The sequence below is a fragment of the Theropithecus gelada genome, chromosome 12 (genome assembly GCF_003255815.1).
Source record: "Theropithecus gelada isolate Dixy chromosome 12, Tgel_1.0, whole genome shotgun sequence".
NCBI lineage: Eukaryota > Metazoa > Chordata > Mammalia > Primates > Cercopithecidae > Theropithecus > Theropithecus gelada.
In genome coordinates, this window is record NC_037680.1 from 88,325,463 (window position 1) to 88,341,293 (window position 15,831).

At 35.9% G+C, this 15,831-nt stretch overlaps 1 protein-coding gene across 4 annotated transcripts in view; it reads right to left on the bottom strand.

Moving 5' to 3' along the window:
- ERBB4 (erb-b2 receptor tyrosine kinase 4) overlaps nt 1-15,831 on the bottom strand; it is a 1,181,951-nt gene that overhangs the window by 275,350 nt on the left and 890,770 nt on the right. For 2 of the 4 annotated variants that reach the window (XM_025405288.1, XM_025405286.1), the window contains exons 15-16: nt 8,021-8,175; nt 815-889 (exon numbers count right to left, since the gene is read on the bottom strand). In XM_025405288.1, coding sequence (XP_025261073.1) covers nt 815-889; nt 8,021-8,175 — 230 coding nt within the window. Of the gene's footprint in view, nt 1-814; nt 890-1,010; nt 1,056-8,020; nt 8,176-15,831 lie in introns of all 4 variants that reach the window. The other 2 variants (XM_025405289.1, XM_025405287.1) reach the window with 1 other exon arrangement.

Genomic DNA, 15,831 nt, shown 5'->3' on the forward strand with positions numbered 1-15,831 from the left:
TCCAAGTTATACTTTTACCCTCACAAAATATTTTCTGTATTGTCTTTATGTTAATTCTTATAATTAGGAATATGCCAACCAGTTAAAAATAATATAAAATCAGAAATTGAATTAAATTAAATAATAAATACAAGCATAGATCAACTTTTGCAAATTCCTTCCTTATAAATATTTTTGTAATCATCTATTGAATTAAGAGCAAAAATATTCTATTAAAGTTATATATTAATAACTCAAAATGCTGTTTGGACTACAAAAATTAAAAATCAAGGCTGGGCACAGTGGCTCATGCCTGTAATCCCAGTACTTTGGGAGGCCGAGGTGGGCAGATTGTCTGAGGTCAGGAGTTCGAGAACAGCCTGGCCAACATGGTGAAAACCCATCTCTACTAAAAATACAAAAATTAGCCAGGCATGGTGACAGGCACCTGTAATCCCAGTTACTCAGGAGGCTGAGGCAGGAGAATCACTTGAACCCGGGAGGCGGAGGTTGCAGTGAGTCAAGATCATGCCATTGCACTCCAGCCTGGGCAACAGAGTGAGACTCAGTCTCCAAAAAAAAAAAAAAAAAAAAAAAAAAAAATCGATGGTGTTACTAACTGGGACTCTTGTGTCACAATGAATGAAGGAAAAAGATAAGAAAGTTGGAAAGTTGGCTTGAGAAGGAAAGTGTTTTATGCCTCTTTCAAAACTTTCTAATTAGATATATTATGAGTTATAATATATTAAAAATTTAACCCAACTGGTTAGTACATTTTGTTCACTATAACTAGGAAAGGATTTGAGCGACAAAATGGAAACATGGTAGATGTTACCTAGCATGTTGTGGTAAAGTGGAATGGCCCGTCCATGGGTAGTAAATGCAGTCATGACTAGTGGGACCATTACACCTGCAGGCAATTACAGAACAGAAAACATCATTCTCCATCCACAGTGACATGCACACACATGCACCAGTGCTCACACACGGAGCCTTGGAGGAAGAACATGGGAAGCAAGCACACCAAGTACCTATCCATCAGGCCGATGCAGTCTTCAATACTTGAGCCTATGCACCTGCAGAAAATGCAAATTTAAAAAAATACAAGGGGAGAAAAATTAGTCATTTAAAAAATCAGTAAAACAAATATTGATTATCTTGAATTCTTATAACTATTAGACTATTTTGGAACACAATGAATTTCAAGCCAGCAAGAAGATTTTTGTTTGATGAACACACATAAATGAATTGCTGTTATCAACCAAGTGGAATGCAAAGAAATGCCCACAGTAAAAGGAAATATTACATTGGTTCTGTGAATAACTTCCAAACACACAGCTCACTTCTAATACTTTAATATCACTTCTAATATGCATCATACATGATTACATGTCTCAACAAATAAGTTGATATTTCAGTGACTATAATTGTTTTCATGTGTATGGTTTCTTACGAAAGGCCTTAAGTTTAAATAAAAAAAATCAATAAGAAAACCATGAGCAATTCAATATAATATAATAACCTGATGCTCAATGCTCATTAAAGATTGATTTTGGCAGAAAATGAGTCAACATGCTTTAATGCTATTCTCATGGATACTTTACATAATCAGATTATTCTGGTTCTTGGTTGTGTCTGTCTTTAAAAGATACTTATCTTTAAACATGAATTTATTTAAAAAGAAAATTAACTGGTTTCACCATACTGCAGTTTATCTTGACACTCTCTTTTAAAGTAGCAATGCCATAATAGGCAAACAAAAACAGGTTTTTAAACTACCATAATAATGAACTCAAACAATAATAGATAAAGAAATACTCTGTAAGGAAATGAATTACCTTTGAGACTCAGGTAAGTAAAGAATACACTGAGACTAACATTTAAATGGAATTACATAAGTACACAGAATTTTAATGTACAGTCCCTAGAACTTCATTTTGAACTAACATAGAAGTATTATTTCTTTCATCTTCCAATACACCTGAACTCTTTTTCCTTTCCTTTTCTCCCCTCAAAGACATACAGCTCCAGAACATTATCAAAATCCTTTTTATGGTTATGATTTATAGAAGTGCCTTATTTCATTGGTAATAAAGATTACATGTATTTCCAAACTCTAAATTTTCAAATTTGAAAAAGAAGCTAAAGATAGGATCATCATATAATGATGTAAGAAGGTGCCTATGTATAAGGCCACTCTATCTATTATATATTTAAATAACTCTAAACATTGGTGAACTAATATAACATACCTATAATAACAATTAAGTCACTTATCTCTTTGCCTCATAAACATTTGTTATAACATTCCTGCTAGCTGAAAAATTGGTTTGTTTTTGTTTTTGTTTGGAGTAGCACAAATTTTAACCTATAGAAATAGAATACACCTGTATAAAAAGTCTTTTAAAAAGCAACTAAAAAGGAAAAATCTAGAGTACATAGAATTAAATTGGTATTATAGTCAAAATCATTTCTAAAAATGGGAAATTAACTACTAAAAAAGCTTCCGATTTGTCTTAGTTTTCTTTTCATTATATTCCAAAGAACTTGTTTTTTTATACGTTCCTGCTCTATCTTCTTGAAAATTATTTTTATACCATATTACCATTTTGTAAAATTAAAAGTCTACTTATTAGTTCCAAGTGAGAATCTAAAAAGCTATGGCTAGTTTCCAATCCATCTTTATAATAACCCTTGAAAGATTAAAAAAAAAATCCAAAACCAAAATTTAACTTGAGGGAAAAGTGTGAATATGAAAGATTCTCATTCATTAAAAAAGCCCTATGTTACATGTCTACTAAGTGTTCCTAGCATTCTAGGAGCTAGAGGGAGAAAAAAAGACGAATTCGATATTTTTCTATTCTCAATGATCTCTGAATTCAGTGAAGGTTAATGAAGGAGACAGATGCATAAACAGCTGTGTATTGAATCATGTGATAAATGTAGTAAGAAACATGAAAAAGCGGTTCAGGGTAGTGTGGAGGGGGGACACCTAGAGCCGCCCTAGAAGGGCATGGTAACCCTCTTGGGGGAGGTAGGAAGCTGAAATTTAGTGTTGTGAGCTGGGGTTGGGGTGGCGGTGGTTTCTGCAGGAGCAAAAGATCAGACCTGAAGAAATGTATCGTATATGCAAAATAAGTACAAATAATTCTTAGTAGTTGGAGAGCAAAATATGAGGCAATAGAAAGGGGGAAAAAAGAAGTTAGAACATTAGGTGGGAGCCAGATTTTGAGAAATATTTGCTTAGTAACAATCAATAGAAAATCACTGTAGGGCTTTAAAGAAGTAGTGAAGTTGCTAGATTAGTATTTTCAATAAATCTCCTTGCCCTGTGGACACTAGTCAGCTGGCAGCCAGGCCGACTCGTTTGGCACAAAGACTATTTGAGTCCATGTAAGAGATGATGGACTAAACTAGGGAAATGGTAACTGTGATAGAGGCAGAAGAACAGATTCAAGAAATACCTCAAAAGATAGAGGGAATAAAAAAGAGCAGTTGATTCCTGATTTGATGAAAGTGAAAGGATCAAAGGAGTTAAAGAAGACTTACATTTCTAGCTTCGCTAATAGTGGTACCATCATTGAGAGAATCCAAGAAGACAAATATGTTTCTTCCTGTATGTGTTAGGGGATGACTAGTTGATCATTTCAGTTTTGTGTATCTAGGGTTTAGTATGGCTGTCCTACATCTAGATAGAAATGTTTATCAACAGTTGGAAAGATGAGTGGCTAAGGGGGAAAGAAGGCATGAGTAGAATGATCAATCTTAAAATAGCATGTAGGAGAAAGTGGAAACGATGTAAGTGAATAGATGGCTAAAGAAGATATAAAAAGTGAGAAAAGCAGAGGCTGAAGATGGAAACCCAAGGAACCCCAACAGTGTGTGACATAAGATGAGTTCTTTGTGCCAGAAGCATGGGAAAATATAATTGAGTAAAACCAATTAACTGTAGTCTCATGGAAGTCAAATCAGAAAAGAACTTTTAACCTTTGTTAGTACATAATGACTTATAATTTCCTTGATGTACTCATTTAACCAAAATAGTTTCTATATTTTGATAAAATCTTTAAATTTTGAAATAAAAATGAAGGAAATTTTTAAAATTTTCCATTAAAAGATTATATAAAATAACCATTTCTTTCCAAGTCTAAAATGCAGGGGGTGATCATCAGTGTGAAATGCAGAGAAGTCTGGTAAAATAACTCTTAAGATAATTTTACTTGTCATTGTCATGGTCACTAGAATTTAGGTTTTTGTTGAGAAGCAAATTGGAGATAGAAAAATAGAGTCGGGGGAAATAGGGGGGAGGGACTGAGGGAGCAGGATATAGAGTCAAGAAACGTTGCTGAGGTGATTGTGTAGGATATTTGAGATTCAAACCTATTTTTAAACTGAGAATGAAAGAAAAAAATGAAAGACAAAGAAAAATAAGAATATGACTGAAATGGCACCACCCTTTCTAAATACAAGCCACTGAAAACTAAAATATAGATATTATTTTTCAACCCTTTGTGTTTTCTGTAAGCAACTAATTAGTACATGCAATCTGCATCCATTCAGCAAGATCATAGAACAACAGAAACACTAAACTTTTGAAGAGCCAAAATCACAAATAAATAACTGAATCAAAATCTAGAATAATAGAATTATAAAAAAAATACTGTTCCAAAGTAGAATACTTACAGAAAGATCAGAAAAATAAAACGCAGCATGTCTAATTAACAAATTTTGAAACCATATCTAAAGTTCTGAATATTAAACTGTTTAACCTTTGTTAGTACATACTGACTTATAAGTTCCTTGATGTATTCATTTAACCAACATAGTTTCAATATTTTGATAAACTCTTTAAATTTTGAAATAAAAATGAAGGAAATTTTTAAAATTTTCCATTAAAAGATTATATAAAGTAACCATTTCATTCCAAGTCTAAAATGCAGGTTTGGTTTGATGCAAAACCAAAGTTAAACTGACGTTAAATGAGCACATACTCAAATGATATTAGTGAGGAAACAATTATTCTTGCACTCACCACAATTTAATTACATTAGTTTAGTTTACAAATCTTTAAAAAATATTCTATCTTTCTAATTTCAAATCTGAACATCATTCGTAAGGTTTAAATTCTTGCTCATCATTTCAAAATACTGTGGAGAAAGGTCTGGTCTCTAACAGAGGATGTAAATTAAAGAATATATATTTACTGGACTGTGAGTTCACAGAGGTCAAAAGCTGCATCTTGTTCATTTCTGAATTTTCCTATCACTGTGTGTGATGCAGAGCAGATACCCAATATAACAAAGTTGAAGAGTGAATAAACTAAGAAAAGGCTGTTAAAATAAAAATTCTCTAGTCAAGGTAAGAAGAGACAATCTTGTTTCCATGGATATTAGTGAGAATCTACTTATAAGGGCTAAATAGATGACCTATTTTAAAAGTGTCTAGAGAACTTGTTAGAGCTATTATATTTAATGTACTTTTAGAGTGGTAAAAGTGCTTTTAAAATTTGACACAGATAACTTATTTTCAGAAAAATCATTAAACAGTATTCAAAGTAAGAACTTTACTTCTAAAAACTGTGATTTGAAAGAATATTTTCATTAACCTGGTTCTTGAATTATCCGACATCATATAGGCATATAAAAGAAAAGCTGTTTTCCAAAGTGGAACTGGCCTGGTGAGCTCACACTTACTAATAGGTCGATTATTACCTGTGTTTAGGAATAAAAATAGTCATTTGCTCTATCATCCTCATTGCCCCTGTGGTTTTCCTAGGAAAATATCTTATCTCTATATGCTCAATTTGGAAAGAAGGGACTGACTGCACAGAACACCTTATTGCTTCAGTAAAAGATCTCAAAGCACACTGTTCTACTGAAATAGAGTATACATGAAGATTTAGGAATTTAAGAATCACATCCTTCCAGAATTCCTGGCACTAGAATACTCTAGGACTAGAACCACGGCATTTTTATGAAGTGAGTGAATCTGGATAATATAGAAGGTATTTTAAAAACAGGATGGCAGAAAGCTGAATGAAAACAGGAACAAAAATCCTTTAGGATTAAGTCAGTCATTAGAGAACGCATTTACCTTGGAAGACGCCAGGGAGTACAATGTTCAAATTCTGTCTCAACTTAATCCTGCAGCTGAAAATTGCTAAAGGCATCTTTTTTTTCTGTTCACTTGGAGTTCCCAAATGCTCTGGTGAGATTTCTTCCCCATTACACTTTCATCCTTCCTTTTGACTGAGATGGAGATTTTGTTGCTACCATAAACGAATCTCTTTTCATTGCCTCATATTTCTACTTCCTCCTACTATATATGTTTATTATTATTATATAATAATGATTTAAAAGGGCAGAGTGAAAGACACACCAGCCATGCATCCAGACTATGGCTCTGTGATCTCACTTACATTTCCCTAATGGCCTCGTTGTAATTAGATTTGCAAAAACAGCAAAAGGTCTCATTTTGAATGGCAACAGCTGTTGACATCAACATTATATTGAATAATTTACTGGTTTAATTTTAGCTGCAAAACAATAAAATTCTCTTGTGGATATTTTAGCAGGCAAGTTTTCTCTTTCTGTTGCTGACTCTTGCTTCTGCTCCAGCAGAACCAGTTGTTTTTTTGTGAAATACTCTTAACTCAAGTGTGCCAAAAACTCACAAGGGGAGCAGTTTATTACCTCTAGTTTCCTTTGAAGCAAAGTGTCTATATGACTATTTCAGCACCCTAAACGTATACGTGCTTATGTGTGAATCAATGAGTTGGCAATTACCACTTCGAAGCTGAATTTGAATTTGAATGGCAGAATATTACTTTACCTTTTGAGGATCTGCCACTTCACAGAGTGAGTTCAGCTTATTTCTTGACCTGCAGGAAATTGTAGCAACATCTGCAAATTGATGTTTTCTTGGCAGGAAATGATGTCGCTTGCTTAACTTCTTCAGTATCCCCTAACAGCTATCCCTTAATCTGGCAGAACATCTCTTTATGGAATCTCACACTTTCCTGCCAGATATAAAGCACCCAAGCTGATTCTCAACTACAAATGTGTGTGTATGTGTGTGTGTGTGTCTGTGTGTGTGTGTTTATATGTGTATGTGCACCCACCTATGGGCATTCACAATGGAGAAAAGGCTTTATGGTCAGTAGGAGGATGGCAAATGTAACACTGCTTTCAATTACAAATTATTCACCTTCCAGAGGAATGAAAAGGAAAAATCCTTACTAAAATAGATTTGTTATCTCTTAAGAAATAGTTGTTGGAATTTGTTAAATGAATGACATTATTTCTTTTACAGTTCAGTGCTTTTCTTCTTTCTGTAATGTGTCTTTGTTATTCAACTGTTATCAATATCAAAGGTAATCTAATTATTATTCATTGCACAATGTATTATTTTGAAAAACAGGAAAAAAAATTTACGGAGCTTCAGATTGCCCTATATCAGTTGAAGAAATTCAAGGCTAAAGGATTACCTGTAACATGGTTACTTTCAAAAAATGTACTCGTTATTTTTTAAATACATATATCACTAGGTTCCCTTTTTCCCTGCCATTGTTACCTTTGTTCATAGTTTTTTGAAGGAGTAATTTAAGATAGTATTTATCAAAGAGAAATATCCTCACCTTAAGCTTATTGTGACAACAAAGAAACAGAAATAGAAAATTTCTGTTAAAGAGTTGATAAACACAAACCTCAAAAGCATGATGATTGTCATATCTTTTGTGAGATCTTGAATCTCCAATGTAATCTGCAAGAATTTCTAAACTGCATCCAAAGTATACCCGACACTAGTTTCATGAAGGTGTTAATAGAATGGTTACAGGTAAAAGCTAAGCAGAAATATTTAAGAGTGTACAAAGTTGACTCCTTAAATCATTCTCTTAGTATTTCTCTTAAAATCAGCATTTCAAATATAAGGATTAGTAGAGTTCTATGAGAATGGTTTACATTTCAGAGATGGTACCAGGGATAAAGGTACATGTGGATAACACATACCAGGTGAGCCCTTGGCCAGCCAGGATGCTTACCCTTGGGTGCAGTTTGGATGGCATGGATGGCACTCCCGATCTGGATCAGCATACTTGAAAATGAAACTGTTTGCCCCCTGTAAGCCATCTGGACATTTTTCCACACAGTTTGGGCCATCTTTAAAATGAGAGCACTTTGTACAGTTGTCAGGACCCTGAAATGTGAAAAAGAAAAGAAAAAAAGAAGAAAAGTGGTGTCATTTCCTCTGGAATGTGTTCATGTGGTTTAGTTACTGAGACTTCAGTAAGTGGCAAATCTTCCTCTAAGAGAATTGGAGAACATTTTCAGCAGTACAAATGTGGATGTAATTTTTGTAGTACAAACAGTGCAAAGAAGATACGTCAAGTTCAGTTTTGATATCCTGTATGTGTGAAAACACCATAATAATATATTTGTTCTTAAAATATTTTCCTTTTCGACATAAGCAGTTCCTGGGCCAACTGATTTCCATGTCATGACTCTAATGTGACTTAATTCGATCAGCAAAATTGTCCAATGACTTTCTCAAAAGGATGTTAGTATATTCTTCTTGTGATTTATTTCTGGCAATATTATAGTGCAGCAATTTTTAGTAAAACACAATTTCCCTAGAGGTATTTCATCACCATCACTGGGAATATGTGAATACTCTTACTAAATAGTTAATGAGAAAAAGGATATGATAGGAATTAACTAAAACTGAATTTTATATAAGAGTAGGATGTAAGCTTTCCTTTGGTTGTACAATGACTTTATTTATAAAATGAACTTTAAAATTTGTTATGATAACATTATCAGGAATTAGGTAGTTTAGGTGAATAAAAATAATTTCTAGATTTTTCTTTATTTTATATCCACTGTGAAAACACTAAAAGTCATATTATGTCTATTTATAGGGATTTTAGTAAATCACAGAACAATACTGAAAGGCATATAAATGCACATTTTGATGAGCAAAATAGTCCATAATAATAAAGCAAATACGTACAAACAAAGGCTCCATGGAGAAACTTATCAAAGGATGAAGATAATATAAATATGAGTATAATAAATGCAAATAGAACAAACTCACTTTATATTTATGTTCATAATATACATTAATTTTCTAATATGTAGAATATTAATAAGTGATATGAAAATATATCTAAAAGTCATGACAATATTAAGATGTTAAAACTAAAACATATATGAATTTTATAGAATACAACCTGATTTGGATCTGGTATAGTGGGTAGTAAGCATACTAGAAATGGGTATATCATCACAGCAAAGAAAATTTAGAACACTTTGGTAATGCTATCTTTCTTAAAAGACATCCCTGATGCTTTCATACATTCAGCTGTTGTGAACAACAGTTACTTGAAATGTACTTTACATCTCCTTTTTGGACACCATATTGTCTTAAAATTCCTCTCCTCTTTGACCACTCCCCTTTGGAACTTCTTCCCCTCACCCATTTCTCCCTAAAATCTGGCTATGTCCATAGGGTTCAAAAATCATTACAGTTCACATTGAAGACAAATAAATAAGTATATTTATTGTATATTTAAGTAAATTTAAGTATATTTATATATTGTATATTTAAGTATATATATTTATATTTAAGTATATTTATATGTAAGTATACAGAGAGACAATTCCATCACATTTGTAGTTATAAACAATGAGAATTTGGCAGTCAGGAGTTAACACTAAGTTATAAAGAACTGGATATTAGGTAGGGACTGTAAAGATAATGGGAGTCCCTTATATCCTAAACCAGGAGTGTCCAATGTTTTGGCTTCCCTGGGCCACATTGGAAGAAGAATTGTCTTGGGCCACACATAAAATACCTGAACACTAATGACAGCTGATGAGCCAAAAAAAAAAAAATGCAAAAAACTCATAATGTTTTAAGAAAGTTTATGAATTTGTGGTGAGCCACACTCAAAGCTGTCCTGGGCTGCATGTGGCACATGGGCTGCAGGTTGGGCAAGTTTGTCCTACACAAATGTTAATCCAAGAACAGCCAGATAATACAAATTCGTTACTTAAGGCATCAGAAAATCGAGAAACATGATATTTTAAAATTTAAAAATGGAGGCGTGTGAATGAAGAATAGAAGTGTAAAGAAGAAAAAGTAATCAGGAAGAGCTTTCAGGAAATCCTGAGACTGGTGGGGCTCAATCAAGCACTTGTCTATTTCACTATTTTGATGTGAGGCTCAGAGCTTGGAAAAAAAAAAAAAAAAGCCTATAAAACCTAATCCTGATTCTACCTGAGGAGTTTTCTAATGGTAACTTCTTATTTCTTCCCAAAAAAGAATACTTCAGATGCTTCCAATTTTAACACCTGCTAATGGGTACTTAGGCACGTAATATTGTCTATTACATAGAATCATTTACTGTGCAAGTATGCTCAGTACCATGACTTATTGTACAAGACAAGAGACATGCTGATGTCTTCTTGCAGCACACAGAATAAAACTTACAGTAAGTAAATTACGCAGAATCTGAATTAAGAATTAGGAATTATTCTTCTAAGTAATGTAAATGTATTTTTCTTATACTATAAAGTCATGTCCGGGTGAAGTCAAAGGATATAAAGTTATGAAAGTAAAATTAAGTTCATATTTAATCTTTAAGTATACTTTCATAAGATAAATAACTTTTTGTTATTTGTTTTTTAAGTATGTCTTAACTATAGTAATATGACACTTAATGACGCCTTCTTTTATTTCCAATCTATCCCTTTCAAGAATATCCTAGATTTCTTTCATTTTTAAGTAGGATTTTATTATCTCATTTTACTTATAGCTATCATAGTCCCTGAAATCATTTTATTTCTATTGCACTGAAGACATTGTTTCCTTGGGGACAAAAGTGAACTGAAATGTATCAGAAATTTGGAGTTAGAACTTCTATAGTTGAGTCACAGATTCATATGCTACTGACATATTCTGAGCAATGCATCATTAGGTGGTTTCCTCATTGTGTGGATATCACATAGTGTACCTACACAAACCTATATGGTATAGCCTACTTCATACCTAGGCCATATGGTATAGCCTTTTGCTCCAGGACTACAAACTGCACAGCATGTTACTGTACTGAATATTGTAGGCGATAGTAATACAATAATAAGCATGTACATATCTAAACATATCTAAATGTAGAAAGGGTACAGTAAAGGCATGATATTATAATTTTATGGGAACACCATTGCATATGTGGTCCATCACTAACTGAAATGTCTTTATGAAGTGCATGACTGTATTTGATTTTATTATCATGATAGAAAACCTAATGTCCCAGGCTGATATAACTAAAAACGTCCAGGAAAATCTCAGAAAAAGAAACGTACTGATTCCCCATCTCATTTCCATAAAAAAGAGACTTAAAGAAATATACCTGTATCTAACATTTACTCTTCTTTCACTATATTCCCCAAAGGCTTTAAGAACCGAGGTGCAATAAATGAATTGATCAATGCAGTAATAGAAAATGAAGGTCGGGGGGGCGGAGCAAGATGGCCGAATAGGAGCAGCTCCAGTCTTCAACTCCCAGCGCCAGCGACACAGAAGACCGGTGATTTCGGCATTTTCAACTGAGGTACTGGGTTCATCTCACTGGGGAGTGCCGGACGATCGGTACTGGTCAGCTGCTGCAGCCCGACCAGCGAGAGCTGAAGCAGGGCGAGGCATTGCCTCACCTGAGAAGCGCAAGGGGGAAGGGAATCCCTTTTCCTAGCCAGGGGAACGGAGACACACAACACCTGGAGAATCGGGTAACTCCCACCCCAATACTGCGCTTTGAGCAAACAGGCACACCAGGAGATCATATCCCACACCTGACCGGGAGGGTCCCACACCCACGGAGCCTCCCTCATTGCTATTACAGCAGTCTGTGATCTACCGGCAAGGCAGCAGCGAGGCTGGGGGAGGGGCGCCCGCCATTGCTGAGGCTTAAGTAGGTAAACAAAGCTGCTGGGAAGCTCGAACTGGGTGGAGCTCACAGCAGCTCAAGGAAACCTGCCTGTCTCTGTAGACTCCACCTCTGGGGGCAGGGCACAGAAAACAATAACAAAGCAGCAGACACCTCTGCAGACGCAAACGACTCTGTCTGACAGCTTTGAAGAGAGCAGTGGATCTCCCAACACGGAGGTTGAGATCTGAGAAGGGACAGACTCCCTGCTCAAGCGGGTCCCTGACCCCTGAGTAGCCTAACTGGGAGACATCCCCCACTAGGGGCAGTCTGACACCCCACACCTCACAGGGTGGAGTACACCCCTGAGAGGAAGCTTCCAAAGCAAGAATCAGACAGGTACACTTGCTGTTCAGAAATATTCTATCTTCTGCAGCCTCTGCTGCTGTTACCCAGGCAAACAGGGTCTGGAGTGGACCTCAAGCAATCTCCAACAGACCTACAGCTGAGGGTCCTGACTGTTAGAAGGAAAACTATCAAACAGGAAGGACACCTACACCAAAACCCCATCAGTACATCACCATCATCAAAGACCAGAGGCAGATAAAACCACAAAGATGGGGAAAAAGCAGGGCAGAAAAGCTGGAAATTCAAAAAACAAGAGCGCATCTCCCCCGGCAAAGGAGCGCAGCTCATCGCCAGCAACGGATCAAAGCTGGACGGAGAATGACTTTGACGAGATGAGAGAAGAAGGCTTCAGTCCATCAAATTTCTCAGAGCTAAAGGAGGAATTACGTACCCAGCGCAAAGAAACTAAAAATCTTGAAAAAAAAGTGGAAGAATTGACGGCTAGACTAATTAATGCAGAGAAGGTCATAAACGAAATGAAAGAGATGAAAACCATGACACGAGAAATACGTGACAAATGCACAAGCTTCAGTAACCGACTCGATCAACTGGAAGAAAGAGTATCAGCGATTGAGGATCAAATGAATGAAATGAAGCGAGAAGAGAAACCAAAAGAAAAAAGAAGAAAAAGAAATGAACAAAGCCTGCAAGAAGTATGGGATTATGTAAAAAGACCAAATCTACGTCTGATTGGGGTGCCTGAAAGTGAGGGGGAAAATGGAACCAAGTTGGAAAACACTCTTCAGGATATCATCCAGGAGAACTTCCCCAACCTAGTAGGGCAGGCCAACATTCAAATCCAGGAAATACAGAGAACGCCACAAAGATACTCCTCGAGAAGAGCAACTCCAAGACACATAATTGCCAGATTCACCAAAGTTGAAATGAAGGAAAAAATCTTAAGGGCAGCCAGAGAGAAAGGTCGGGTTACCCACAAAGGGAAGCCCATCAGACTCACAGCAGATCTCTCGGCAGAAACTCTCCAAGCCAGAAGAGAGTGGGGGCCAATATTCAACATTCTTAAAGAAAAGAATTTTAAACCCAGAATTTCATATCCAGCCAAACTAAGTTTCATAAGTGAAGGAGAAATAAAATCCTTTACAGATAAGCAAATGCTTAGAGATTTTGTCACCACTAGGCCTGCCTTACAAGAGACCCTGAAGGAAGCACTCAACATGGAAAGGAACAACCGGTACCAGCCATCTCAAAAACATGCCAAAATGTAAAGACCATCGAGGCTAGGAAGAAACTGCATCAACTAATGAGCAAAATAACCAGTTAATATCATAATGGCAGGATCAAGTTCACACATAACAATCTTAACCTTAAATGTAAATGGACTAAATGCTCCAATTAAGAGACACAGACTGGCAAACTGGATAAAGAGTCAAGACCCATCAGTCTGCTGTATTCAGGAGACCCATCTCACACGCAGAGACATACATAGGCTCAAAATAAAGGGATGGAGGAAGATTTACCAAGCAAATGGAGAACAAAAAAAAGCGGGGGTTGCAATACTAGTCTCTGATAAAACAGACTTTAAACCATCAGAGATCAAAAGAGACAAAGAAGGCCATTACATAATGGTAAAGGGATCAATTCAACAGGAAGAGCTAACTATCCTAAATATATATGCACCCAATACAGGAGCACCCAGATTCATAAAGCAAGTCCTTAGAGACTTACAAAGAGACTTAGACTCCCATACAATAATAATGGGAGACTTCAACACTCCATTGTCAACATTAGACAGATCAACGAGACAGAAAGTTAACAAGGATATCCAGGAATTGAACTCATCTCTGCAGCAAGCAGACCTAATAGACATCTATAGAACTCTCCACCCCAAATCAACAGAATATACATTCTTCTCAGCACCACATCGTACTTATTCCAAAATTGACCACGTAATTGGAAGTAAAGCACTCCTCAGCAAATGTACAAGAACAGAAATTATAACAAACTGTCTCTCAGACCACAGTGCAATCAAACTAGAACTCAGGACTAAGAAACTCAATCAAAACCGCTCAACTACATGGAAACTGAACAACCTGCTCCTGAATGACTACTGGGTACATAACGAAATGAAGGCAGAAATAAAGATGTTCTTTGAAACCAATGAGAACAAAGATACAACATACCAGAATCTCTGGGACACATTTAAAGCAGTGTGTAGAGGGAAATTTATAGCACTAAATGCCCACAAGAGAAAGCAGGAAAGATCTAAAATTGACACTCTAACATCGCAATTAAAAGAACTAGAGAAGCAAGAGCAAACACATTCGAAAGCTAGCAGAAGGCTAGAAATAACTAAGATCAGAGCAGAACTGAAGGAGATAGAGACACAAAAAACCCTCCAAAAAATCAATGAATCCAGGAGTTGGTTTTTTGAAAAGATCAACAAAATTGACAGACCACTAGCAAGACTAATAAAGAAGAAAAGAGAGAAGAATCAAATCGACGCAATTAAAAATGAAAAAGGGGATATCACCACCGACCCCACAGAAATACAAACTACCATCAGAGAATACTATAAACACCTCTACGCAAATAAACTGGAAAATCTAGAAGAAATGGATAATTTCCTGGACACTTACACTCTTCCAAGACTAAACCAGGAAGAAGTTGAATCCCTGAATAGACCAATAGCAGGCTCTGAAATCGAGGCAACAATTAATAGCCTACCAACCAAAAAAAGTCCAGGACCAGATGGATTCACAGCTGAATTCTACCAGAGGTACAAGGAGGAGTTGGTACCATTCCTTCTGAAACTATTCCAATCAATAGAAAAAGAGGGAATCCTCCCTAACTCATTTTATGAGGCCAACATCATCCTGATACCAAAGCCTGGCAGAGATACAACAAAAAAAGAGAATTTTAGACCAATATCCCTGATAAACATCGATGCAAAAATCCTCAATAAAATACTGGCAAACCGGATTCAGCAACACATCAAAAAGCTTATCCACCATGATCAAGTGGGCTTCATCCCTGGGATGCAAGGCTGGTTCAACATTCGCAAATCAATAAACATAATCCAGCATATAAACAGAACCAAAGACAAGAACCACATGATTATTTCAATAGATGCAGAAAAGGCTTTTGACAAAATTCAACAGCCCTTCATGCTAAAAACGCTCAATAAATTCGGTATTGATGGAACGTACCTCAAAATAATAAGAGCTATTTATGACAAACCCACAGCCAATATCATACTGAATGGGCAAAAACTGGAAAAATTCCCTTTGAAAACTGGCACAAGACAGGGATGCCCTCTCTCACCACTCCTATTCAACATAGTGTTGGAAGTTCTGGCTAGGGCAATCAGGCAAGAGAAAGAAATTCAAGGGTATTCAGTTAGGAAAAGAAGAAGTCAAATTGTCCCTCTTTGCAGATGACATGATTGTATATTTAGAAAACCCCATTGTCTCAGCCCAAAATCTCCTTAAGCTGATAAGCAACTTCAGCAAAGTCTCAGGATACAAAATTAATGTGCAAAAATCACAAGCATTCTTATACAC